Source organism: Ascaphus truei, chromosome 6, assembly GCF_040206685.1.
Source record: "Ascaphus truei isolate aAscTru1 chromosome 6, aAscTru1.hap1, whole genome shotgun sequence".
NCBI lineage: Eukaryota > Metazoa > Chordata > Amphibia > Anura > Ascaphidae > Ascaphus > Ascaphus truei.
Window position 1 is genome coordinate 65,123,249 of NC_134488.1, and position 26,260 is coordinate 65,149,508.

The 26,260-nt window shown below is 45.5% G+C and overlaps 2 protein-coding genes across 5 annotated transcripts in view; one reads left to right on the plus strand and one right to left on the minus strand.

Annotated features, from left to right (window-relative positions):
• The first annotated feature begins 582 nt into the window (after nt 1-582).
• SMAP2 (small ArfGAP2) lies at nt 583-13,906 on the plus strand. 2 transcript variants are annotated; one of them, XM_075604615.1, is made up of 10 exons: nt 583-837; nt 5,981-6,114; nt 6,233-6,318; nt 6,786-6,864; nt 7,356-7,439; nt 7,874-7,955; nt 8,235-8,344; nt 8,915-9,080; nt 9,414-9,730; nt 10,947-13,906. In XM_075604615.1, exons 1-10 carry the CDS (start codon nt 735-737, stop codon nt 11,070-11,072), a joined length of 1,287 nt encoding a protein of 428 aa, XP_075460730.1. In that variant the 5' UTR covers nt 583-734; the 3' UTR covers nt 11,073-13,906. The 2 variants fall into 2 exon arrangements, with proteins under 2 accessions (XP_075460730.1, XP_075460731.1); XM_075604616.1 differs by lacking the exon at nt 583-837 and adding an exon at nt 2,307-2,448.
• A 1,862-nt stretch (nt 13,907-15,768) lies between these two features.
• Nucleotides 15,769-26,260, minus strand: part of RIMS3 (regulating synaptic membrane exocytosis 3) — a 130,641-nt gene continuing 120,149 nt past the window's right edge. For 2 of the 3 annotated variants that reach the window (XM_075604619.1, XM_075604617.1), the window contains exons 6-7: nt 25,879-26,018; nt 21,146-25,028 (exon numbers count right to left, since the gene is read on the minus strand). In XM_075604619.1, the coding sequence (XP_075460734.1) occupies nt 24,816-25,028; nt 25,879-26,018 (353 nt within the window). In that variant the 3' untranslated portion in view covers nt 21,146-24,815. Of the gene's footprint in view, nt 16,530-21,145; nt 25,029-25,878; nt 26,019-26,260 lie in introns of those variants that run through there. The other variant, XM_075604618.1, reaches the window with a different exon arrangement.

Genomic DNA, 26,260 nt, shown 5'->3' on the forward strand with positions numbered 1-26,260 from the left:
TTGCAGACCTGTCTAAGACATGCAAATGAGCATACAAGAACATTTCAATTTGCTATATGCTTTGCTGTGGAAGGTTTTTGTCACTTTTTTCACCCACCATAACTTAACTAAGAGTGTGTGTGTATATGTGTGTGTGTGTGTGTGTGTGTGTGTGTGTGTATGTATGTGTATATATATATATATATATATATATATATATATATATATATATATGTGTGTGTATGTATGTGTGTGTATGTATGTGTATGTATGTATATGTATGTATATATATCTCCTAGATGTACCTCTAATAAATTGACTATAGACATCATTGTCTGGATTGGGTGGTAGTTCCCTCGCTGCTTTATTACGTAATCTCAGCCGCAGAATGTGTCACATTGTGGTTAGTGGGAGGGGTGTGACGTCATTGAACCCGTTAACCCGCCTTTTTACGTCTCTGTTCATTCATGCTTTTCCCCCGTTGGTATTTTTTTCTCTCTCTTCTGATTGGCCGAGCTCCTAGCCTTAGCCAATCAGCGCGAAGCAGAGGCGGGGATATGTGACGCACAACCAGTAGAGGGCGTGGCGAGGGGGGAGAGAAGGAGAAGACATAGCAAACCCGGAAACAGGAAGTGAGAGAAATTGCTGCCTGGAGACCGAGCCGCACGGCGGTTGCCATCTTATTGCCTCCCGCAGCTGTACGTGGGGGGGAGAGTCGGATCGCAAGGTGAGCCCCCCCCCGCCCTCCTTGGAAGATGACCGGGAAGTCTGTGCGGGATGTGGAGCGTTACCAGGCGGTGCTGTCCGGTCTCCTCCTGCAGGAAGATAACAAGTTCTGTGCGGACTGTCATGCCAAAGGTACCAGAATCCTCCTTAACCCCAAACACCCCCTCTAGGCACCCCCTCTGATAAACCACCTCCTTAACTCACTCTTCTCCCCCCACCCCACCTCACAGACCCCGCCTTCTCCTCACAGACCCCGCCTTCTCCTCACAGACCCTCCCGCCTTCTCCTCACAGACCCCCCCCGCCTTCTCCTCACAGACCCCCCCGCCTTCTCCTCACAGACCCCCCCCGCCTTCTCCTCACAGACCCCCCCCGCCTTCTCCTCACAGACCCCCCCCGCCTTCTCCTCACACCCCCCCGCCTTCTCCTCACAGACCCCCCCTTCTCCTCCTCCTCACAGACCCCCCCCCTTCTCCACCTCCTCCTCCTCACAAACCCCCCCCCTCTTCTCCACCTCCTCCTCCTCACAAACCCCCCCCCTCTTCTCCACCTACTCCTCCTCACAGACCCCCCCCCCCCTTCTCCTCCTCCTCCTCACAGACCCCCCTATTCTCCTCCTCCTCCTCACAGACCCCCCCCCCCTCCTGGAATCCCACCCCCTGAATTCTCCCTCCAGTGGACTCCTACTTATCTCAAATTCATCTGCAGACATCCCCCCCCCCAGCCCACCAGGATCTTCCCTTCACTACTTCTTCTGACCACCCCTATAAATGTGCCATTCTCTACTAGGCATCTCTTCCTTGCACAGCCTCTCCCTACCAGAGGGGCCACCAGTTGCTTGAAGGGGTCTCTCACCCCAGTCTTTGAAGGGACTTCTCTCCATCCTCATCCTCTCACCCACATTGGAGATATACTGACCTCTGTGGACCACCAGCAATACCCCCACAAGGAACCCCAAAGGCCTTCTGTAGACAGTTCAGATTTGTAGTCCTGCTTTTTGTATTGATGCATACAGGATGACAAGTCTTATAACTGCTAAGGCCGCGATTATAGTGCTGGCGACGCGACCGATCACGTCACCCGTCGCCACCAGCGAAAGTTGTAATTTGATTTTGAAGCGACTGTCACCAGCGACGTCACCGAAGGGGGGCGGGCTGCGGTCTCTGGTTTAGAGACAGTCTCATGTGGCGACTGTCTCTAAAAAATCAAATGGACCCAGCTTCCAAATTTTCCGTCGCTCCGTCGCGCTTACTATAAGCGCTGGCGACCGAGTCAATTGATTTTGTTTTGGAGCAGCGTCGCCGTCGCAAGGCACTATAAGCGCAGCCTAAGAAGACAGAGTGTAGCCACAGGACAAGCGTAGCCTTGACATGATGCAGTACTGTGTTACAATGCATGTGCTCGCGCTCCTGTGTGCAGAAAGTTCTTCAAATAATGTTAAAAGGAAATAGGGCTGCATTGTATCACAGACACACAGCTCTGAAGGTGATCTCCAGGAGGATAGAGTAACCTGTCTTTTACAGGAGGGACTCTCTGATACGCCACAATGTGTCTCATGTTGCAGGTATCTATCTGTCTGAGTCACTGCGGCCACATCTGAATACTGATTTATGACTACCTTTTCACTTCGTGTGTGTCTTTCCTGTATTCTATTATTGGAACCTGTTCACCTCCCAGAGACTGCAACACATTGTGCTTTGGGGAGAAGCAAAGGTTCACATGCTAGCCTGAAGCTTCAACGCAGGTAGGAGAATGAGCAGACTACAGGTGTCAAGGTGCTACTTATACGTCCGCAAATATATTGTCTGGTTTAACCCTTACGCTGCCAGAGGAAATGGCACCGTTACAGGCCCCTCTTGCAGTGAAAGGGTTAAAGTGACCCATGAGGTGGTGTCCTGCTGTGTGCATACAGGAGTCAGGTGCTGTGTGTGCATACAGGAGTCAGGTGCTGTGTGTGCATACAGGAGTCAGGTGCTGTGTGTGCATCCTTGGTTCTGACATTGTACACAAGCGGTTGTGACAATCCTGTTGCAGGCCACTGCTCTGGGCAATGACATGCATTACTTTGTAACCAGCACACGATAGGGAATTAACCTCTTCCCTGCCAGAGACAAGTCACCCATTGCAAAGTCCTGAAGAGGAACTAGTGTCCAGTTATCAGAGGGACTTTTTCCCACCTCTGCATTGCACTGTGTAATAATACAAGGAGAACAAAAAGAGAAGTGGGTTTAGTTCTAGCTAAAGGACATGCCTACTGCAGAACAATGGGATTTTAATCTTCACTCTGGTTTTCCCCGGAAAATCGGGGCAAAACGGAAAGAAAAACATTTATTTATTAACACCTTTGATGCACTGCTATGCGTATTGTGTTGCTGGTACTTGTGGGTTTCATACCAGACTTGGTAACTTGATTTCTGGGAAATGCCTTCATTTCCCCATCCCTTCCTGTAATTAGGATATCACTGTGACATCCTTCCCCCCCCCCCTCCCCCTTCCCTCTGTCTTGCTGGCTGCTGCTGATCTGCTCCATCTCGCTTATTAAATAATTTCACTGTGCACACTAATGTTGCAACGTGACTTGAGACCGTGTTTGCGTGCAGCTGGTTTATCAGTTTATTGCAATATCAAACACTGTGCCCTGTGCACCCAAAACCGTGCCTGCTTACTGTAACCCTAAAGCTTGGTACATTCCTGACCTCTTTACACAGAAGCAGCACTGGGATGTCCTTTAACATGCTGTCCAACACAGAGTATAGCGGTATGCAGGCACAATGTCCCTAGCCCACAAAGCTTGCAATCTAATTGTAATGGTAGAGGGAGATAAAGTGGTTATGGGATGGTCTGCAGAGCTCTCTGAAACAAGTCTCAGTGCCTTAGCCACTAGACCGGTCCTCACTGCTCTTTTTGGGAAAGGTCGCTCCCCTTTTTGCACAAGAAATTGCAGCCTGCCTTCCAGGACCCCGTGATTATTCAGACCATCTCGAGATGGACAGAACCAGTCATATTTTTTTTTTTTTTTTTTCATGTTCTATTTTTTTTTAAAGCAGATTATTTTGTTTTCTTGTAGAATTATGTGTGTTTTTGCTTTTTCATAAAAAAAAAATATTGTAAAAAGGAAGAGCAGCAAATCGGCTCCAGACACAAGCAGAAATGAGGTAAGCTCTGCTGGGCACGCATCTCTCGCACCTGTATTATTTTACTGTTCTAGCGCTGTGATCATGAGTGGCGCTATATAAGAATGGAAACATTATTACATTTAGAATCTAATTTATAATCATCGGTCAGATCTTTAATCGAGAGGCAGCAGGGATAATATTCCTCAGATGCTTCCTCATTTCACTTGAGCTGACACAGATGTTCTGCTGCTGGGTTTTATATGGTGAATATTCATGTAGTTGCGGGAAACCACTTGTGGTCCTGCATATCAATATTGCTGTGCACGTGACAGATCTCGGCTCATCCTGCCACCGACATAAGAAGGAAGCAGGGCTTTAATCTCCTTTGAACTTGCAGGTTAATAGGATTGCATTTGATGGAGCGGTTTCTCGCCTATTGCTCTTTGCAGCTATTAGACACTTCATGTTTTAGTTGTCACGGATCGTAATGCCTTTTATTCAGTGGGCAAAGCTTACTTAAAAGGGGTACAGAACAAAAATGTGGCACGGGGTAACGGCAATACAAGATGAACAATGACCATAATCTAGATTAAAACATTTCGTGGGAGGAGTGGAAGACACTACAGGATCCATACTGTGAGGGGGTACTGTGGGGGTCTGTGTACAGTTATGCTTCTAGCCTTGCTATCCACTCAGGCGTGGTATCAACCCACTATCTGTTCCTAGAGGAGGACTTCGACTTTTCCTCCGCCTGTGTTCCCTGATCCCCCAAGTAGTATCAATGAGGCTCTGGCTGTTCTTTGCTGCTTGTGGTTCCATATAAACTTTGAAATTGCTATTTGTAGGGCTTTAATGTCCTGAATCTGTATACGGATTCGAAACGTGCAGAACGGATACATGATTCAGGGCAGGAGGTCTTCACCACTCGCAGGCCGTTGGGCAGCATTATAAAACGGAGTGAGCACTTTTGAGATAAATGAGTAGTGGGTACTGCTCTATCACTGAGTTTATCTATCAACAGCATTTGGACTGTGAGCGCTTCATGGCAGAGATCCGTCTCCTGTGTTGGCTGTATACTGCACTGTGTTGCCCCTCTGGCAACGAAAGGGTTAATGCTGTGTACATGTTTGGTGCTGTATGCCAAATCGAGGCTGTAAGGTGTAGTCATGACATGCATTCTGCAAACTGGGGAGGAGGGGGGAACCTAGAGTCCCCTCTTAGGAATGTTCACAGCTGATAAGTCCTGCTGGGGTGTCCTGATAAGTCTAACAGGGAAGCAGGGAGCCATTGTACATCGGGTGGGGAAGTCATGTTCTGACTGACGTGCTGTAAGACGTTGGGAAGAAGCAGGGTCAGAGAAACTTTCCTGGCACTGCTGAGTCCAGTTAATTTGTAAATGTAATTCCTTTGGCAGAGAGGCCACCAATCCACTGCAAACTGATCTTGTAGTGAGGTGGAAGTATGTAGCTGTTCTCTGTCCTGTTCTATAGTCATGCAGAGTTACGTAGTTCCTGAACATGTAACATTGTCCCTCCCTCATTTCCTTGTACTGCAGATGTCTTTCTGTGGTTAGAATATGGCAGCAATGTCACTTCCTGACATTACACAATACACATACTTCAAAGATGAATAGGGAAGACTCATTAAAGAGGTAGTGCATACACAACTATTCCCCAGCAGAGTGCTGGAGGCTAATGCAGAACAATTCAGGATGTTTGGGAGCCTAAAATCAGCAGAGAATGTGTAGAAAGTTTTACAGTGAGTAGTAGCGTGGAGGTGCATACTGGGTTACTCTGTCAGTCTCCGTCTCACATATATAGAGATCTTTCTAGCCTCCAACGAATGAGACAGTACGGGATATTATAATACAAGGAGAAGTGATCTGGGGATAGGAATACCAACCACCACTGTATGTCTGTGTAATGACGCAGTGTCGCCATAATGAGTTTCAGGGCTTTATTCTAGGTCTTCTATCCCCATGCAGCTCAACTACCGTACTTACTAAATGTATCTTCCTCGGCTGGGGGCTGCGCCACAAACTCCTTTCCCCTGCGCCTCACCCTCATCCATTTATTATTGGCTTCTGTTACTTTGTATTCCCGTGTCTCTCGAAATGTACAGCTCGATAGCCCCTCTCTCTCTTCCCGTCTCCCCCTGCAGGGCCACGATGGGCCTCCTGGAATATCGGTGTCTTCATCTGCATCCGCTGTGCGGGGGTGCACAGAAACCTGGGAGTGCACATATCCAGGGTGAAGTCTGTCAATTTGGACCAGTGGACCCAAGAGCAGATACAGGTAAGAGGGGAAGTTTAACGCAGTAGCAATTGGCTCTTTCTTACACACCTTGTTAAATCGTGATCCTCGGATAATCCCTTTCATTTGAATGAAGTTATGTTTTTTTCCTAATGCTCAGTGCATGGAAGAGATGGGGAACGGGAAAACAAACAGACTGTATGAAGCGTTCCTGCCCCAAAACTTCAGGCGGCCCCAGACTGACCAGTATCCTTTGTCATAACGTCACATGGCCCGTTTATCACTATGGGGCACATCTGCAGTCCCCCCAACCTTAATGCAGGTGTTTTCACTCTAAAAAGAAAAGAAAAGCAGTCTGCGCTGATCGCCATTTTTTAAACAGATATCCTCTTTCCTTTTTAGAAGCTGTTTTTATTTTTAAAATCCGATGCTCTATTCAGGAGATGTTGGAGTTTGAAATATTACGTCTCCGGGTTGTTATGAATTACTCTTATGAAGCTTTACCCAGAGCCCAGTGTGGTTTAAAGGTTACCATGGTAACTTCAGAAGCTATTTGTAACGTTTTATTTTTTAAAGAGCTAGACATGCTCAGGGCGGGATACTAACATTAGTTACTCCACACGGATCTGGGAGGGGGGGTGATTGTTGCTTTAAGTGCATTGGTGCTGGAAGGGCCAGGACTCTGCTTTTTTTCCTTAGCCTGGATCCTCCAGAGCTGTAGAAATTTTTATTAGGGAAAAGTACGAGAAGAAAAAATTTATGGACCGGAGCGTAGATCTCAGTGAGTTCAGAGTGAGTATCTGCTGGGAATATTAACGTCTGTTCCCGGAGATTGCATCTTGGCCGTGTGTGGTCTCTTAACACCATCTTTTGTAAGACTGCACACAATTAATGAATCCGTTCATTACAGCTCCTGATTACGAAAGTGAATTGAAGTACACATACTACTAAAATTCAATATATAATAGCTGTGTCTAATAACATGCAAAAGTAATAAACACCTATTTTTATATTACCTGATGTCATTTGATTGACCATAGATTAAAACCCAAACCATGTGTTTCCTGCATGGTAAACCTTTCCCTTTGGTTTGAGGACACACTGGGGAATCACATATAGGAGGATCACCTTGTTAATTTAGTTTATAATCTAGCAAAAGTTCAACTCTGAGGATATGTCTTATTTCAACTTGCGCAGATAATACGCGAACCCAGGCGTGTGCGCGTGTGTTGTGATATCGGTGAATGCACGATCCTGTATCTGACTTCTCTCTCCCCATACAGAAAGACAGAGAAAATAAGTGGAAAAAGTCTGAGTCTGCACCCGAGATAAAGGCAGGGCTGGTTATCTTTGAGAAGGTCAAGCTGGTAAGTATTTATTACTCTCTGGCCTCGAAGCATTACATGAAAAGCTGTGCGGTCGTTGTAACTCTGGCACTGAAGGGGTTTTATTAAGGTGTTTGCTCCAGATTTTTCTAGGAAGAAACTGCACCAGATTTAAAATAAAATTTACCTTTTTTCTGCATTGGAGAATGTGTTTGCTGCAGAGATTTTGATGGTTGACTGAGTCACTTTTGAATATGTGGCTACAGATACTCCACACCAGTGTAAAAGTCTGAGAGAGTGGAGGGACGTAGATTATACGGCATTGTGTTGCTACTTCACGTGTGTTTCTAATTCATGAGACCTGTAAATGCGTTGAGAATATAAGCGCTGCATTTTAGGTGTCTCTAGAGTTGGTGCGCTCTGCTCCTGGTGCCATGCTAAGTCTCAGCCTTGTAACTCTCACTTCTCTTCTGTAGCCACATAAGAAGGATGATCCTCAACCTCACAAAACAGCCACCCCAAAGGCAGCGGAACCCATCATGGACTTGCTGGGCCTCGGTGAGATGAGCTGATATTTGCTAGATCACCTTTTTGTTTGCTGTGCTTTTACTAATCTTCACAATAAATAAGTGTTTGTATAGTGCTGCAAGTAGCACAGTGGCTTTCTGGCTCAAAGAGCTTCCAATCTATTTTGACTTGTGACCACAGCACGGGAAGATAGTGACATCGCTTTGAAGACCTACACCAATCCTTCCTCCGGGAGAAACGAGATCAGGATTTGCTTTGTAGTAGTTTGACATTTCACCCATTTTTCACCTCTTTCCCCTCTGGTTTCAGACACTCCCATTGCTAGTGTGGTTCCCAACGGGAAGCCCACCACCAGCCTGGAGAAGGAACTGGACCTTTTTGGGTCGGTCCCCGCAATGTCGGGCTCCAAATCAAGCCAGGTAATGAGGCAGGAAGGGAAAGCTGATTACCACGCTCCATGTAACTTGCACATAACCCTCAGACATTGGATAAGAGTCTGGGGGGTATATTTCTGAATGTGCCCAACAGTCTAGCTAAATAAAGTAATCTGTATCATATTTGTATGTTCTAGCAACAGTAGTATGTACAACGAAGTGCCACATCATTGGTCAATATAGAAGTACTTGCATATCTCAACTGTTCTACTATAAGTAACCTCCTTTATTACCATACAGTTATATCTGCTATATACTGTATACAGGCAGCACAAATTGTTATTAGTACTTTCTACGGAATCTTTGCCCAGATGTTCATTTTTAAAATAAATAAATTATATATGCATTAAAGTAATAAGTGAGGCAGTAGTGTTTATTAAATGTAGGCACCAACGTTTCAGTCCTTACACTTGGCCTATCAGAACTGCCGCCTTTTGTCCCTGACTAACAATGTGCCTCCACTCGTACGTTTTTGAAGTAAAGTGCGATCTGTTCTCATTTCTATATAATTTTTAAGTTTTATTCTCGGGACATATCTATTCTTGTCATCTCCAGACTGTCAGCTGTGCACAGGTGACTGGAAGCTCGGGGTCCGTTCCCGAAAACCTCAACTTCTTCTCTGAGTCCGGAGGTAAAGCAGAGGAAGGAGGAAAGAAGCAGCTTTCCAAAGATTCCATCCTGTCTCTGTATGGATCTCAGGCTCCCCAGATGCCGACTCAAGGTACGAGCTGGGAGGAGAACTAATTACTCTTAAAGCTGGTGGACAAGGGATCTAGCAGTGTTGGATTACTGAGAGGGAGTAGCTCTAGAGTAATAAAGAATCCGCCGGTTGTATCTGCAGTTCACAAGATCACATCTTTGGAATTTCACCTTGCTTTGCAATTCTAATTGGGTGCTAACGACGTGTAACCAACACACCTTTTTAATACACATTATAGAAATCAATATGCTTAGTGATGTGATACTCGTTGTTTAGACACAGTTGGTTAAATAATGACGACACTGTAGTTTGCAGTCTCGGCACGTTGCAGTAAAGTCCTCCCTCTCTCCGCAGGTGCGCTCTTCATGGCGCCCGCACAGATGGCATACCCTGCAGCCTACACTGGTTTCCCTGGAGTCCAACCCCATGGGGGCCTTATGGGTGGCATGATGGCATCTCCAGTGGGCATAATGGCCCAGCCAGCACATCCAGGCATGGTGCCCCCCATGGCCATGCCAGCCGGTTACGTGGGAGGTATACAGGCAGCTGTCATGGGCGCACCAAACGGAATGATGACACAGCACACGGGCTACGTTGCCAACATGGGTGCGGTGCCACAGCCAGTGTATGGTGTGCAATCTGCACAGCAGCTGCAGTGGAACGTCACTCAGGTGAGGAGCTGAGTGAGTGGAGTCTAATGGGACACAGGTTTATGGTCGTATTGAACTCTCTGCACCTGTCCTACCTTACAAAAATATTTGTGGGGAAATACTGAGACTTTAAGTATTTCGACTGCTACAACCCGGTGTGGCTTTTTTTTGTCTCCTTTTCTGTTATAATTAAACCCAAATGTCTAATCACACAGACCCACTGCCTATTATTCGATGAAGAATTGAGGGTTGTTGTTTTTGATTGTGGTGAGAAGCAGATATACTGAGAATTAGAGAAACTGTGAAATAATAAAATAAACCAACATAAAACACAGAGGGAACTTCACCCTATTGCTGCCAGAGGTACCTGCAGAGCTGTGCATATGGAGAGCCGTGTGTTTCTGGTACTTTGGGTACATAGGTGGCAAAAATTGGTGCAATTCTGGGGCAAAGCAAACTGCACCACATATATCCAAAAAATCAAAATGGTTTCTGTGGGGTTTAATTTGATACATATAATGTAGACTTATTTGCCCCAGAATTGTCTCAATGTTGCCTTGATACATCCTCCTGCATGCTGGACACTATGGTGATGCCATGCAGAGCAGCTACTGTAGCAGCTGATGAGATTATCTTTGCTTCCTTCCTACAGATTAAGTATTCATATGCTGCATTGTAGCTACGGGACTCTTTTTATGCACTTCGTGTTCAGTTATTTTTGTATGTAGACTAGTGTTTACCCCCCTTGTTCCCTTTCCCAGTCCCCCTCGGTATAGTCCTAGGAGGGGGGAGGGGGGAGGGGGGAGGGGGGAGGGGGGATTTGTCTGGGTAGTTGCCTTCTGACAATACCCTGTTTAGCAGGTTCTGTTTAATCAAACTTTTTTTCTCTTTTTGCATTAAACTGCTGTCTGTTTTTACCTTAATTGGTGTCGGCTGCTTAAGAGTGCTGCGGGTACTCTTTTACTTTTTGTATCGGGTTTGGGAGACCCTCATATCTGCGTGCACCACTCTTTCTTTTTTTATATACTGTATGCATATTAGTAGTGCTGACTGACCCTGTATTTTGTATATGCTACATAGTGTTTCACTAAAATAATGAGCTTGTATTTAGTTTCAAATTGTTGCTGCAACAATATCACAATTTAACAGACATTCTTGGCAGTGCTTCCAGCACTTATTCTTCATTGGCCACCAGTGGCGCAGGGACTGATCGCTCACGCGTCCTTTCTCCTTACAGATGACACATCAGATGGCAGGGATGACCTTTTTTGGCGTTGGAGGCATGGCAGGTTACGGACAACCTACAGGTGGAGCGTGCACCCAAGGACCCAACCACACCCTCAGCACCCCCATGTGGAAATGAAGAGCAGCAGCTCTCTGACCTTGTCCACTCATTTACTTGTAAGCTGCTCCGAGAGCCATCGCCCATGTCAGGCCTGGTCCTTCCTTAAGGCGGAGGTCCATCTTTATTTCATTTGGTTGCCCATCAAAGACGTCCTGCTAAAAAGCGAAGCTCTGTCCTTTCTCCTCTGCTCCTAATCCTCAACTATTCAACCACAATGTATTTTCCTCCTCCCACAGACATAATGCTATACAAGGCTAACCGACAGGGTCCGATTTCCAGGTTTTACCCCTTTCACCTCCACTGTCCACATCCTGCAGCGTAGAGCAAATTATTCAGGTCCTGCTAAACATAATAGCCGAGTCCCACCCCTACCATGTCCTCTAAACACCACTATGAGGACACAACCCCCACTAATCTTGGAATGCCCCCTTCGCTTAACGTTTGTAGTACAGAGCAACGTTCACCTGAACAGTGAGGCTGAAATTTCCTGACGCGCAACAGCAGTGTGCGCTCCTGTTGTGTACTCACCAGCTGACAACAAATGTGTGCAGTGTTGAAGTGACTTTCATCATTGTAATCGCCAGCAAAGCTTGTGTGACCACAGGCAAGTCTATCTCCCTGTGCCTCACATACCCATGTGAACTTCAGTAACAATGTCATAATCGCTCTTCTCTCTTGTTGGAGGCTAGAAATGGCCCAGCAGCATTCCAGCCAAGAGGTAGCTGCATGAGTGTCTCTGAAGCAACTGTGTGCAGTATTCAGAGACATTCTTGGTACATCATGTTATTTTCAGATTTCATCTAATGCATAGTCCTTGTTTTTTAAGATTGTATTTATGACAATTTTACAGTAAAGATGTTTCTTAACCCTTCTGCTGCTGTGTGCGTTGGTCAAGAAGCGATATGTCAGCAGGACAACTTGGCCTTGCTAATGCATTCTGTGGAAGACCTACAATGCTTTGCAAAGACATTGACCGTGACATGTGTATTAGGTTAGAGAGCTAATTCCCATCTATTAAAAAAAACAAAAACAAATAAAAATTTGACAATACTTTTATTTTTATTACAATTTTAGCATTTTCTTGGTAACAAAAAGCTTTGAGTTTTTATGATCTTAATTAGATGTCTTTCGAAGATAAGACTTTCAGTCCTCCAAAGCAAATTGTAAATTGCTTTTTGGTTTGTTTGCAAAGACATGACAGCTTTGTAATTTGTCAAACAGATAAAAGTGTAGGTCCAGAAACATGCAAACCAGAACTACACTTTTCACAAGCTGCAAATAAGTAAAGCGGTTACTTTTAAGGGTGATGGTATTTGCTCAGAATGACCATTACACTAGAGTTTAAGAAACCCTTTTTTGCCCAGCTCTGTTGGACTGTGCCTTTTAAATTCCCTTCTCCTGAAAAATAAAATGCGCAAGTATAGGTGTGCACATTGTACCAGAGGTACAGGGTACCACTGTTTAAATCACACTCTGGTCATTTCTCTAGCAGCAGCTGAGGGGTTGAGCTATCTGGCTTTATATCCATTAAAAACCGAATTGTATTTTCCTGCACAGCCAATGCAAATTGTAGTTGGGACTGGGCTTCTAGTTGATGCACATGGAATAGATTCTGTTCAGTAGTTTGTTACAGTCCTGTGTTGTGTTTTTTTATTTTACCTCTTCGCTTCTAATCTGTAGTTTTAATATGGGGTGAGCAAAGATCCAAGTGCGGTTTTAGCCAAGAGAATCTGAATGGCATCACACCCCCAAAAGAGATTCCTATCGGGACCACAACAGTCATTAAAAATCCAGGGTTATGGGCAACAGAAAGTTGGTGCTCAGAGCATTCTCTGAGTCTGCCAATTGGGAAAGATAGACACATCTTTTCTTTAAGGGAGGGGGGGGGGGTGTCATCTGTCTTATCAAGCTGGCAATGTTGCCTTAATCGGGGAGTGGTTGGGGTCATTGCAAGTCCCTATAAGCAAATGAGTTACCTTTTTGCTGCCCAAGGGTTCTGCAACTCGGTGCTTTGGCAGCTAAAGGGTCAACAACATAGTAGGATCTGTGTAACGAGGCAAATGTTTGTATTGTTGCGTTGGATGCAGTGTGGTAGCCAGGAAGGTCTATGCTTTCGGACCCATCGGAATTTGTTGATATTAAAGAAAAGGCAAAAATATGGCACCGTTTGATATCTTTATTGTAACTTTGTCCCTTAACTGCTCCGACTGACACTCCGAATCACGAGCAATTCACCATGATACAGTGAAGATGAAACCGCCAAGATTGTCTTATCATACAACCCCACCCTTCTCATGTGGGGGTGTGCATCATACCTGGCACGGGCTGAACAGGGTTTTAGTGTTGGAGCCCCTATCTGTGTGAAATTCCTGAAGTCTGTGTATTGATAGCTCACCAGCTGAACCAAACTCCCTGTAATGAAAGGACTCCAATGTACAGTACATGGGGGGAAAACCATTCTGAATGTGAAACTTTGCACTTTCTGTAACTTCTATATTATTGTTTGCTAACCTTTGATGTGTTTTTTAAGGATTTTAAATTTTAACCTTGAATCTTACACAGAATTTAAGTTATAAATGCTTCTCACGCACCTAATCTTTCAAGTATATATTTTATTTTTCTCCAATTGGCATATGTGAATGTACATTTTCTACTTATTTTGAATGTATCTGCTATATCGCTCTCATGGCTTTTTAAAAAGACTAGAATATGTAGAGATTGTAAATGACTGGATGATTTCTGTAACGCATTAGTTTCTTCTGTGTGGAAGTGAGAGCAGCGGGTAGAGACTGCTACATGTTCTGTGTATATACATTCCTATTAAAAGCCTGCATTAAACATTGTTGCCAGAATCTGTCTTGTGGGTTTACCTTTCTGTGTAGACTGTTCCTGCGGGCCAGTGTAATCTTGCATTGTCTTCTCACACCATATCCCTTGCAAATAAAGATTCTGCAACGGTGCATGTTCATTAAAGTTATTCGGAAAGACTTAGGCTGCGTCCATAGCGGTGCCGATGGTGTGAGCAGCAACGCTCGCGCCAAATTGAAACCAATGGAGGCCTACACTGGCGACACACTTTATTCGAGCTCGGCTAGTCCCACGAATTCGGGTATACCCGGGTGTATTGAGGTTTGTGACTGTTTTCTGCCCGAGTGCATTGAGTTATTTTCCGGCAGGGATTGAAGCATTTTATTCCCGCTGGCTGCAATACTGCACAGTATATATATATATATACTGCATTACAATTCATGAATTTATGCCATCTGGTAGACACGCGAAGCATTGCAGCCTATTAAATCCTAATCATTATCATTTAACAGATCAGCCGCCCATCAGCCAGGCATGAACCCAGGCTGGGAAGGCAAACGCAACGGGGCTTGTCAGAGGTGAGGAGCGGCGCATTCCAGGTATCTGCCAGGTACATACCGGGTATTTGCTCGAATAAAGTGTGTCGGTGCAGTATGTGCAAAGTGTGCACGTGAGCGCCGAGGCGACCAATGCGTGGCGAGACAAAAATGTCTGCTGTGCGACGGCCGGATCACGTGAGCGGTTTGCCGAATAGGGGTGAACCAGCTCAGTGACGACACACCCCCCTCGTCCAACTACAGGGCACACATCGCTCCAGCTGGAGCGAAGCATGAAGCCCCTTGCATGGTCGCACCATGGACCTCGATATTTACAGTTTGGTTGAGAAACGTGATGAGGGTTGCAACAAGGTGCGGGAGGGAAGCCTATCGTAGGCAACATGAAATACTTTGAGCCCTCACAGGAGCTGCACATTAAACCATTTATATACCTGTATGTGGGTACAGTGAATACTGTCCGGCTCCTTTTTGCATCGGGAACTAGGGATTAAACACAGGAGAGGAGTTGGTGAGTACAGTATTTCAGTGCACTTACTGAGCATAATAGGGAGTGGGAAGCGGCTACGATCCACACCCTCAACATCTGCGCCCTTCTGTACGGAAGAGTGGGCTGCTGGGTTGGGGTTCCACAAGTGAGGGATGAATGTGGCACCAGGCTGCCTGTTGCCCACCAATCTTTGAGAAAAAGTGCTAGAACAAGGTTATTCTCTGAAACTGGAGGGATGGAGGCTCTAGGAAATGTGAGGAGGTACCTTTCTTTTTTTTCTTTTAACAGAAGTGGTGGTAGATGCTTGAAATAGCCTCCCAACAGAGGTGATATAAGCTAATGTAGCAAGGGAATTCCAAAATGTTTAGGACAGACAAGGGGATCCTAAATATCAAAGCTCAGGATCAAAATGGCTTTCCAGCAGATAGGCGAATACTCAGTTTGGGTGGGCCAAGTGGTTGGTTGTGAGCTGTTAAATTCTGTGCATGTTTAAGTTATATATTCCCCAAAAACACAGGAAACAAGTCATTTATTTTTAACTGGGTTTATTCATCTCTGGTCGCCGGAGGAATACATGCATTACAAGCCAAATGTGCTCACATTTTTATTTCCCCTTTCAAAATCGCCAAGTATGTTTTACAAAAAGAAGAAACGTGCATCCCTTTTAATAGTCATCAGTCCTGCTGCATAAAAAACACAAAAATACTAGAATTCGACATTAGTAAAGACCACATCTATAAAACATTACAGAGCACAGGTAGAAAATGCAGGTTTGCCTTTATTCTGTAGTTTTATTTTCTATATACGTTTGCTGTAATACAAACATTGCCAGTCACATACTTGGCCTTTTTTGTTTTATATATATATATATATATATTTATTTTTTTGCCATACACAAAGCTTTACGAATAAAAACCGATACCAAACCCTGTGATACCCCATTAGAGCATTAAAGCGTTACAAACATTGAACAATGACCCAGAAAGGGGTACACTTGTAAGAGAAAGGAACTGCCTGTGTTTCTCAGTGGTGTGAGCAGTTCTCTCCTCTGAACGTATTCAGGGCAGGGTTTTAATGTCTTGCAGACTGATCACAGTGCCACAGTTTGCTTGGGAGATTCACACTGACCTCGTTGCTAATCCTATAAAGTCACTGGGCTCTGAAGTGGGAGAAACTGATTTGAGGCCCATTCGGCAGTTCACATTCTCTGCCTGTGCTTTTTGGTACCAAACAATGATTGCAAGTTTTTTTTGTTTTTTTTAATTTATTGTCCCATTAACATACAGCTTTCTGAAAGCCATTAGTGTGCTATTTTAAAACCCCGCCATTAACGCCATCCTACTGCGGTGCATCTGACGGGCACAAGCAGATACAGGAAAACCCCTTCGTTGCCGAGGCCTGCAACGCATAGCTCTCTGCCCCTTTTAGCAATGAAGGGGTTAACATTGCATTCTCCACATTACTTACAGGTTCTCTTATAACAAGAGTCAGATGAAATGTACGTTTTTAACAGGCTGTGTAAGGCAGCAGTGTGTGTATAGTGAGAGTATTTCTGTACAACAGTGTGTCCTCTCCGTCTAGTTTAATCCACCGTTTGCATCTGGGTCACTGCAGTCTCTTGTTCTGCAAAAAAAAATTCCTGCAACCACCGTTGTATTTCTGTAACTCAGCCCTGATCACTGCAGCTTTGAACCTGCTGCTGCTGCTGGGTACATTCAGGTTACCCTAAATCAGGGGGGGGGGCAACTCTAATCCAAGAAGGCCACCAACCAGTCAGGTTTTTAAGGATATCACTGCTTCAGCACAGGTTGTTGAATCAGTGGCTCAGTTCTTGACTGAGCCACCTGTGCTGAAGTAAGGAGATCCTTGGTCTGTTGGTGGCCCTTGAGGACTACAGTTGGCCACTCCTGCTGCCGTAATCATTATAAAAGCACAAGATTACTTGAGATGTGCTTTCACTTTTGGGGGGGGGAGGGGGGCGGGATATTATAAAACTAGCAAACATTAATAATAATAAAAATGTAAAAGTTTTCACCGTATCGCAGTTCTAATATGTTGGTATTTAAATGGAAGTGGGATTTAAAAAAAACCCACACACTTTATTTTCCCCAGCGGTGTTTTTGTAAGAAACAGGGGGTTTGGGAACCCTTGGCAAAAATAAAAATATATCTAAACTACAATAAATAACGGAGTTTTAAATATAAAACACTTGGTAGAAAATGCATTTTCCCCTCTCCCCCAATTAGTCCCAATCGTTTTATTATAGGGAGTGCTTTGTTGATCCCAAAAAAAAAAAAAAAAAAAAAAAAAAGATGCCCCCACAATAGCCATGATTTCCCCTAACAGGTGGCAGAACCATACCAGGGTTGCGCCCTTTTAACAATATAATCTTTCTCTCTCCCTCAGGATATGAGTTAGGTCACGATTATAGTGGCGGTGTGCTATGCCGCCGGAACAAATGAATGTACAGCAATGAAGGCGCGCTCAAGCGCTCCAGAGGAGAGAAATCAAATTGGTCTTGCTGCGTCACATGAGCGGTTCAGCCAATGAGGGCAAAACGCTCACGTGATGTCACAGCCACGCCTCCCTGTCTCTTCCCGTTCGCCTTGCATGTTTCGCGCGTGCGCGATGTTACGCGCGCCGCCACTATAATCGCGGCGTTATTGAACCTCCACTGCTTACTCATTTTAGCGACTTTTGGGGAATTTCAGTGCAGCCGTATTACTACACAAGGTATTGCAGGGACGATCTATCTCTGGAGCAGGGTTACAAGCAGGTGGGGGAGAAATTTTCGCTCTCTCGTATTTGTGCCTCTCTAGTCTTTGTCTAAGGCTGTGGCCCCGCTGGCGCTGACCGCGCTCATACTTGAGCGGTGACGTCACCAACTCTCCAAGCATGAGCGCCGGGTGTCCTTGCTATTTTGCAAGTGCGCGCATAGAGGGCTTGTTGAGCGCGCTTCAAACTCTCTTTTTTTTGTCTCGCCAAGCTTGGGAGAGTGTGCGTGCCCGCACACGGGACAATTTAAATTGCAGAAACTAAACTCGGCAAGCACTGCACGCCCAGCGCTAGCGTGGCCGCAGCCTTACTCTCTTTAAACCAGAGACATAACATAAAACACAGACAAAGCACAGTGCACATCCAGAAAAACTTATATACGGTACAGTGCCTAAATATACACGTATAGATAAACTAAAAGACCATTTTATTTATTAGTTAACATTTTGGCCAAATTGTTGTAAGCCCTTGAGCCAACTGCACGGCAGACCACGTTTCAAGGGTCCCTAACACTAATATAGATTCTTAATAACATGTGCATTGCCAGGAAGAATGATTTATAATAAATCTGTCAATATTAGTTGCAAAAGTTCTAAGTCTGATTGAAGCTTTTATTAACCTGTACATTACCAGGAAAAGCACTCTGTATTAGATTTGTCACAATCACACTGTAAGCAGGCAAGTTCCCCTGAGAGTGGGAGATGCCATGGAGTGAGCTTTTAACCATTTAAATGTGGGAGGGAGTGAGCTTCAATTAGGTAGGAGGTTGCCACCCTCCAATTAGCTAAGACTAGCTGAACAAGAATTATAAAACATACAGAACACCTACAAGCTCATATTGAACCCCCAAAATACCCACAACATATATATAAGCATATAAGTTTCACAGAGGAGTGCTACTGAGCATGGCAATATATATATTTAAAACCAGAGACATAACATAAAACACAGACTCTCAGGGGAACTTGCCTGCTTACAGTGTGATTGTGACAAATCTATTACACAGTGCTTTTCCTGGTAATGTACAGGTTAATAAAAGCTTCAATCAGACTTAGAACTTTTGCAACTAATATTGACAGATTTATTATAAATCATTCTTCCTGGCAATGCACAGGTTATTAAGAATCTATATTAGTGTAGGGACCCTTGAAACGTGGTCTGCCGTGCAGTTGGCTCAAGGGCTTACAACAATTTGGCCAAAATGTTAAACTAAAAGACCATTTTATTTATTAGTTATTTATACATGTATATTTAGGCACTGTACCGTATATAAGTTTTTCTGGATGTGCGCTGAGTTTTGTCTGTGTTTTATGTTATGTCTTTGGTTTTAAATATATATATTGCCATGCTCAGTAGCACTCCTCTGTGACACTCATATGCTTATATATATGTTGTGGGTATTTTGGGGGTTCAATATGAGCTTGTAGGTGTTCTGTATGTTTTATAATTCTTGCGCAGCCTTACTCTCTCACATTTAACTTTCTCTCATGTATTTGCTGACAAAGTTAAGAAGTTTGGAGAACTGGAACATTTTTGCTGAATGGCCTTGATTTTGCTAGGCACCTGCGAGGAGCTAAGGGCAGCGCTGGCTTTGTGATCCCCCGGGGCAGATTTAATTGCTGTAAATGTAAAAGAAAAAAAGGCAATGGGTACCAACTCTGCACAGACGTCTTAATGAGCATTCGAACAATGTGCTGTCTGTAACCTTAGCTGAGCAGAGGGCCCCCACTGCGAGATGCCTGGTGTTCATATCCACAGCTGTAATACCCTAATATATCTTAAGATGGCCTGCTAGCATCTTCTACAAGTTCTGCGCAGATCAGCCAAGTCTTGCCAAGCATAAACAACTTCCCTTAAGGCCATTTTACTACTAACCCTTTCAGGGCCATAGGCTTGCAACCCCCATTGCAAAGCACTGAAAGGGGGTCTAAACAAAAAAAGAGTCAAAATCAAAGAGACATGTTTTAGCAGTCTGACATTTTGCTCATAACTTTACAGTTTAGGGGCTGATATCTGCTTTGAGAAAAGGGTCACCAGGCTCTCAGGTATGTGCTTTTATCAGCTGTTAAAGCTGAAGATAGACATTTTCACCGATTCAATAGAGATGTTTACAGCTTCTAATAATAACTTCTGTAGGGTGACATGAATTAATCAGAGTGGCCTGTTCTGCTGTGCTGAAATACCTTCATATTTCAACACAACAGGTGCCTTGTGTGAGCTATATAAAATCACCTGAAGATGCTCCATTCATAGGGGAAACAGTTTGCAGATACATACAAAACATACGTATTTGTCTTCGTGTGTGTTAATTGAGCATCCCCCCGTAGGTGGTCTTTATCAAAACCGGCGCTTACCCAGTCTCCCACGCACCTCTACAGTCAATAGCAGCCTGGGGCTAGAACAGGGCTGGGCAACTAGTCCTCTAGCGCCACCAACAGGTCAGGTTTTCAGGATATCCCTGTTTCAGCACAGGTGGCTCAGTCTTTGACAGTCACCTATGCTGAAGCAGGGATATCCTGAAAACCTGACCTGTTGGTGGCCCTTGAGGACTGGAGTTGGGCACTCCTGGGCTAGAACATGGCCCCTGTAAAGTCTGCTGCTTTTGGCAATCATGTTATTCTTGGCAGCGTCATGTGGTCCACTGCAGCCCTGGTATTTAATGTAACGCTTGTACAGTGAGCTTCGCTTTTTGTAAAGGAGACCAGTTCGGTGATGAGCCTTTACATTGAAATACTACATTTAGATGTGAAGGGGTTAATCACGTGGTGAGAAAGCATGGCAGGCAGAGAAGAGCACAGGAGAGCATGTGTCACGGAGGGCAGGGGAACTCCGCATGCTCCCAGGGTTCCACACCCTTATCTCATAAGAGACAAGTGACACTAACCGTGTGAATTTATAATGTGGCTGCTCTGCAGGACTAAAAACACTGCCAACAGGACAAAGAGAAGGAAGGCTGACACACATACAAGAAGATAAAGTGACTGCATTACTCAGGGAAGCACTCAACATGTATGGGAGAAAATATAATGCCCCCTTAAAAATAAACATGCTGCACTATAGGACACAAAGTATCTCTTGTGCAAAGCTCTATCACACAGACATTTGCCACTTTTTACACTGACCTGATTTCTCCTTTGATCAGACGGCATGTGAGTTCTGGGGTTTGGCAACTAAAATCACTGCTATAGAATCCGCTTCTCTAGGGGGCTGGCAGTGTGCAGTTATACGAGGGTTACCAGATTTGTACAAAAAAGGACACTCCACAGGATGGGGGGTATTTGCACCAGTATCTACCAACTCACAATGTATTAATTTATATATGCTGTGCACTACATGTCGTCAGCCCCCCCTCCTCATCCTCCCCTCCCCCTCCTATTCCTGAGGCCTCTCACCAAGCCCGCCCTCCTCCTGAGACCTCTCACCCCTCTTATTCCTGAGGCCTCTCATCCCGCCCTCCCCCCTCCTCCTCACCCCTCCTGAGGCCTCCATATGTAAGAGTTTTTATGTGGTACATGCGCTCCAGCACCGGTTACGTGTAATACATATGCTTATAGTCATTACATTATATCCAAAGCACGGGTTAAAGGGGTTCGAGTAATCTTGAGACAATTGTCTGGTGGTATGGATTCCTTAAAGGGGCCAATATTCCTTGAAGGCACAGAGTAAGGGGGTAAAAACCCACTTCTCAGGACCTCGTTGGGATGATCCCTGGGTCTCTATTAAACCACAAAGATAATGCAATATCCAATATCCAATGAAGATTTCTCTGGAGTGTCCCCATGTTGTGCTTGCCATAAAGCGTGCTGCTACTGGGAGAGAGTCAAAATCAGCATCCAAAAGATGTAGTGCACAGCGAAGAGAGTGGGTCAGGCTAGATAAAAAAAATCAATCTTTATTCGTCCATAAAAAACGGAGGTGCAAAAACCTCCTACATGTTTCGTGCTGTTGCACTTTATAAAGATTGTTTTTTTTTTATCTAGCCTGACCCACTCTCTCGGCTGTGCACTACATCTTTTGGATGCTGATTTGGCCTCTCAGCCCCCAGCCTTCTCCTCAGGGACCGTCCTCTTGCTGCGCGGCATTTACTGGCCGGGAGATAATTATTTTTCCACAAAGAAGAGTTGAAGTTCAACTCTCAACTTGAACTTCAACAAGGCAAGGGATGGCGGTAGCGGAGGACCACTATGGCGGCGGCGGCAGCAGTGATAGAGTCCGCCCCAGCCGACACAGGAAGTTGCAATTAACTACCGGGTCATGGACCGCTGGGGCTGGCCCCATCACTGCTCTCTACCGCCGCCATGATCCTCCTCCCCCGCCGCACCACTGCCCTCCTTCAAGTTGAAAATTGAACTTCAACTCTTCCTTGGGGAACAAGAATAATCAATGGCAAAATCCCAGACGTTTTTAAGACACTGAAAAATTCCTCCCGGACGGTGATTTAAGGAACAAAAAGTCAGACATGTCCGGGAAAATACGGACACATGGTAACCCTAGTTATACAGCACCAGGTATAGCTTTATACTGCAGCATGTACACTTTCCGGAGGGAGTGGGCGCTCACTGAGCTGTAGAGCTGTGCAAAAAAACTTTCTAAACTGCAGTCGCAACATTTTCAGTTTATCGATTTTTTTTTTTTTTTTGCTCCCTTGCAATTTTGCAAACATTGAGTGAAATAGCCAGGCAGCGAATGAAACATCGCTTGTGTTCCCTATTTGTAGTCTTAGCATCAAGCGAATCTATCAATTTGACAGTATTTTGCAATTTAGCATAACAAGTGAAATTGCAATACACATTGACTTACGAACTCTGACCGGGTCGCATTTTGTGTTGTTTTTGCAGCTGAAAATGGGCACATTTTGCCTGGTTCACAACCTTGGGCGAAAGTTTCACCCATTTTTAACGAGCTGCTGTTTACATTCTAACCCTTCAGCAGATCTGCTTTGCCGTTACATTCTGGTAGATGTATGATGCTTCTGGGCCCTCGTCGCTGCTGCATGTTCCCCTTTGGTCGTGCGTTACTTGTGTATTGCTTTTTTAAAGGAGACTCGGAGGCTTCTCTTTGCGTGTCCCTGGCAGCAAAGTCTTGTGGTTTGTTGGCAGCACAGTCTGCTGCTGAATCTTTGGGGTCGGTATAGTTTGTGGGTTCAGTCCTCGATCACAAAAGTTTCTATGGGGCCCTGGGATCTCCCAGTCTTCGGCAAACACACCTGTGTGAGGAAGTTCCATGTCTTTTACTATAGTTTTGCCGCGATTCCTCTGACCTTCCAGTCACAGCCAATGTGCATCATTCGCAGGCAGTTTAAAGTTCATCACTGAACTTGGTTGGTGCTGTCACAATCTATCCTCCAAACAGGCTGCAAGAATTGGTTGGTTGAGACACATTCACTCTGTTCTTGAGGCATGGGACCGAGGACCGAGTGCTGCTCTCGTCCTTCTAGTTGTTGGCCCCTTCTTTCGTTTGATCCAGTAGTTTGCAGCTTTTGTTGCTGTCACCCCTGAGTTTTTACCAAAGCCACTTTCATAAGGACGCGAGATCCTGACCGTGTACGTCACAGATGCTACATGTGTGCTCTTGGACTCTGGCCAGACCTGTCCGGTCTGTATTGTGACCTTTTCGTCTCTACTGGTTAAACTCCATCGCTGCTGGTGGTGAGACTATTCCACACCATCATTTAAAGAAAAGAAAAACAACACAGGCCACTGCAGTGGATAGATTTCTTCGTGTGATCTGGATGCAGATGCTAATCCCGGGCGCGAGGGGTTAATGCACCCCATGCACACTTAGCAGGTAGATATTGCATCAAGCTTCAAGCAAGAGCTTCCACTCATTGGCACATGTATCCCCCTGCATTCCCCATCAGTTTTTCCTTATCAGCGTGGTTGTAAGGTACATGTTTTCTGTGCAAAAGAAGCTTTTTTTTTTATCCTGTTTTTCAATCCTTCAGTGCTGGGGGAGCCTGCGAAGCGCACATTGCAGGCTCCTCTCCCACTGAAGTGGTTAATAGGCCAGTGCAGCACAAAAACAAATTATTTAATGCACTTAAAGAAACAAGTCTGGCTTGGATGCAGTCTGTAAATCACGCTCTGAGCTACATGCACTAACAAGTATACAGTATATAAAAACAAGATTGCTCGTCTGTGCTGCGAAAAAAAAATGAAGTAGATAAGTAGCTGACAGCTTCCTCTCCTCACTTCTTTTCATGCAGCGCCAGAAATTAAATTGCACGTTAAGATCCAGAAAATGCTACATTCCGTTTAAATTAGGGAAAGAAAAAAAGTGTTGGAATACCTGAAAATAAATAGCATTCTGTTGTATAGATATGTGTATATGCATAAATACGCATGGGTGTATATAGAGTCCATACGCACTATACAGTGTTTCTGTATCACAGTTGCCAACTTTTAAAATCCAGCTCTCTTCTCACAAGCTGAAGTGTGCAAGAAAAAGGGGTGAGCGGGGGAAGAGAGGGGTGGGGATTGGTGCAGGTCACTGCTTGTAATGTCAGGGACTTTTCACCCCAGCACTGAAGGGGTTGACTCAACTACAGGAATTTAGGATGAGTTGGCAACTCTGTGCCATCCTGTGTATAGTACATGAGTACATATAGTACCCCCGCCCCCCATCCTTCTTTATAATGACTGTTTTCTGTTTCGTTACCAGAATGAAAAACGCCCTTAACCCCTTTAGTGCTGGAACATGTTGACGGTCTTTTCCAGCACTGAAAGGGCTGCAAAAATGAACAGATAAGTAAATAACCCATTCCCCGCTCGGGGTTACGAGACGTGAGCGGTTTCTCTAGTTACGTTCTGCTCAGCCTCCTGCTTTACTTTGTCTGTAACGCCGTGCGTGTACAGTTTATTATAACAGTCTCTGAAATTTGTGCACTGCCATTTACTTGACAGCCTTATGCTTAATGCCATGAGGACGCCCTACCCCCGCCAACCCCGAATGCCAGGCTCCCCATCCCTCCTAAGTGCATGTCTCTGGCAGACACATGGAAGGGTGAACCTAGTCTGTGGTTAGAAAGAAGATCGTGAGTGGCCTGTCATATCTGGTGACAGGGGAAACGGTGACCTTTTGGGCTGGGGGGGTTGAAGTGAGGGAGGGTGGAATAAAGAGGTCTTCCTCCACTTGTTAAGTGCAGGACGGGCTTGTGGAGCTCTCCAGTGAAGACTGGGAGAGCCGGCGGGTGAGAGGAGCGATGCTGGAGTCAGCCAGGGAGGAGGTGGGGAAGAGTTTGTACCAGCCTGTGACTGCACTGCTCAGGTCCAACTCCTCCAGCAGGATCTGGGCCATTCCCATGAAGCATTTGTGGTCCATCCGACCATAGTCTCCCCAGACTATCACCTGCAAGGGGAAAACAGTAGGTCTCCTTAAGCCCTCTGATGCAAGAGATGCACACATTGCGGGGCAAAACCCTCCTTTCTCTGGCTGCAAAGGGTTTAAACAAATCATTTGCGTTGCAGGCCCCTCTTGCAGGGAAATGGTGAAACAATGAATTTATTAAAGGGTTAAGATGAAAGTCTGGGAACTTTTAAGTTGCAATAATAGGCAAGCGCTGGCACTCTCACCACCTCAGAGGGAGGTGCTGTGCACACCTAACCGCTGTGATTATTACACCTGCAATACTGGACTTGGAGATCCCACACATGGACCCTCATGCCCCAGTACCTGATGATCAGGGTTGCCACCTTTTTAGTGAAGGCCAAGCCGGAGACATTTTTAAATTTCGCTCTTACCTTCGGCGGCGGCCTCCCCCTGGCTTTCTTCCAACATCCTCCCGGCATCTCCCGCTGCAACCCGTCAATATGGCCGCACCGCATTGCCATGACAACGGGATGCTACATGACATCACGGGGCATCGTTGCTATGACAACGGGATGGGGGCCAAGGCGCCCCGTTGTCATGGCAATGAGGCGCCATTTGACGCCGCACGGTCATATTGACAGGAGTTACTTGCAGGGGTGAAGATGCCGGGAGGACTCCTAGGACACCACCACCCGGAAGTTTACTAGGTAAACCCGGAGCCTGGAAATGTGTGGTCAAAACCCGTAGTCTCTGGGTCAAACCCGGAGTGGTGGCAACCCTGCTGATGATCCTGCAATGCATTGCCTTGGCTATGGTTACACCGCATGGCAATGTGTGGCCTAGCAGTGAATGGGATTCATTACACGGGTGCTGCCCAGTTCCCCCTCACCTGGAGGACCCTGCCCTGTGGCCCTTCCTCAAACAGCAGCACCTGCTGATACATGGGGTCCCAGGTTTTCTTGGCGGTCCTGGTCTTCTTCTTGGCGAGGCAGGCTCCATTTTCTATCAGGTACACCTTAATGTACGGAGCTGAGAGAAAGGTCAGAGAGCGAGGGCGTGTAAGAAAATGAGAGAAGGGAAGGAGAGGGATAAACAGAGGGAAAGGAAGAGAGAGTCAGAACAGAGTAATGCAGAGCACAGGAAGGAGTCACACACATTAAATAGACTATGTTGGGGTTTGGGCATTATTCATGTTGGCTCTCCTCAGCCAGGGCCAGATTACCTATTAGGAACGTGCCTAGGGGAGCCCCAGCATAACTGTCCCTGGGTGG

Coding starts and splice junctions, on each gene's coding strand:
- SMAP2 (XM_075604615.1), top strand. CDS start 735: ATGACCGGGAAGTCTGTGCGGGATGTGGAGCGTTACCAGGCGGTGCTG. Junction 8,345..8,914: donor CGGGCTCCAAATCAAGCCAG/GTAATGAGGCAG, acceptor TGTCATCTCCAG/ACTGTCAGCTGTGCACAGGT. Junction 9,731..10,946: donor TGCAGTGGAACGTCACTCAG/GTGAGGAGCTGA, acceptor TTCTCCTTACAG/ATGACACATCAGATGGCAGG.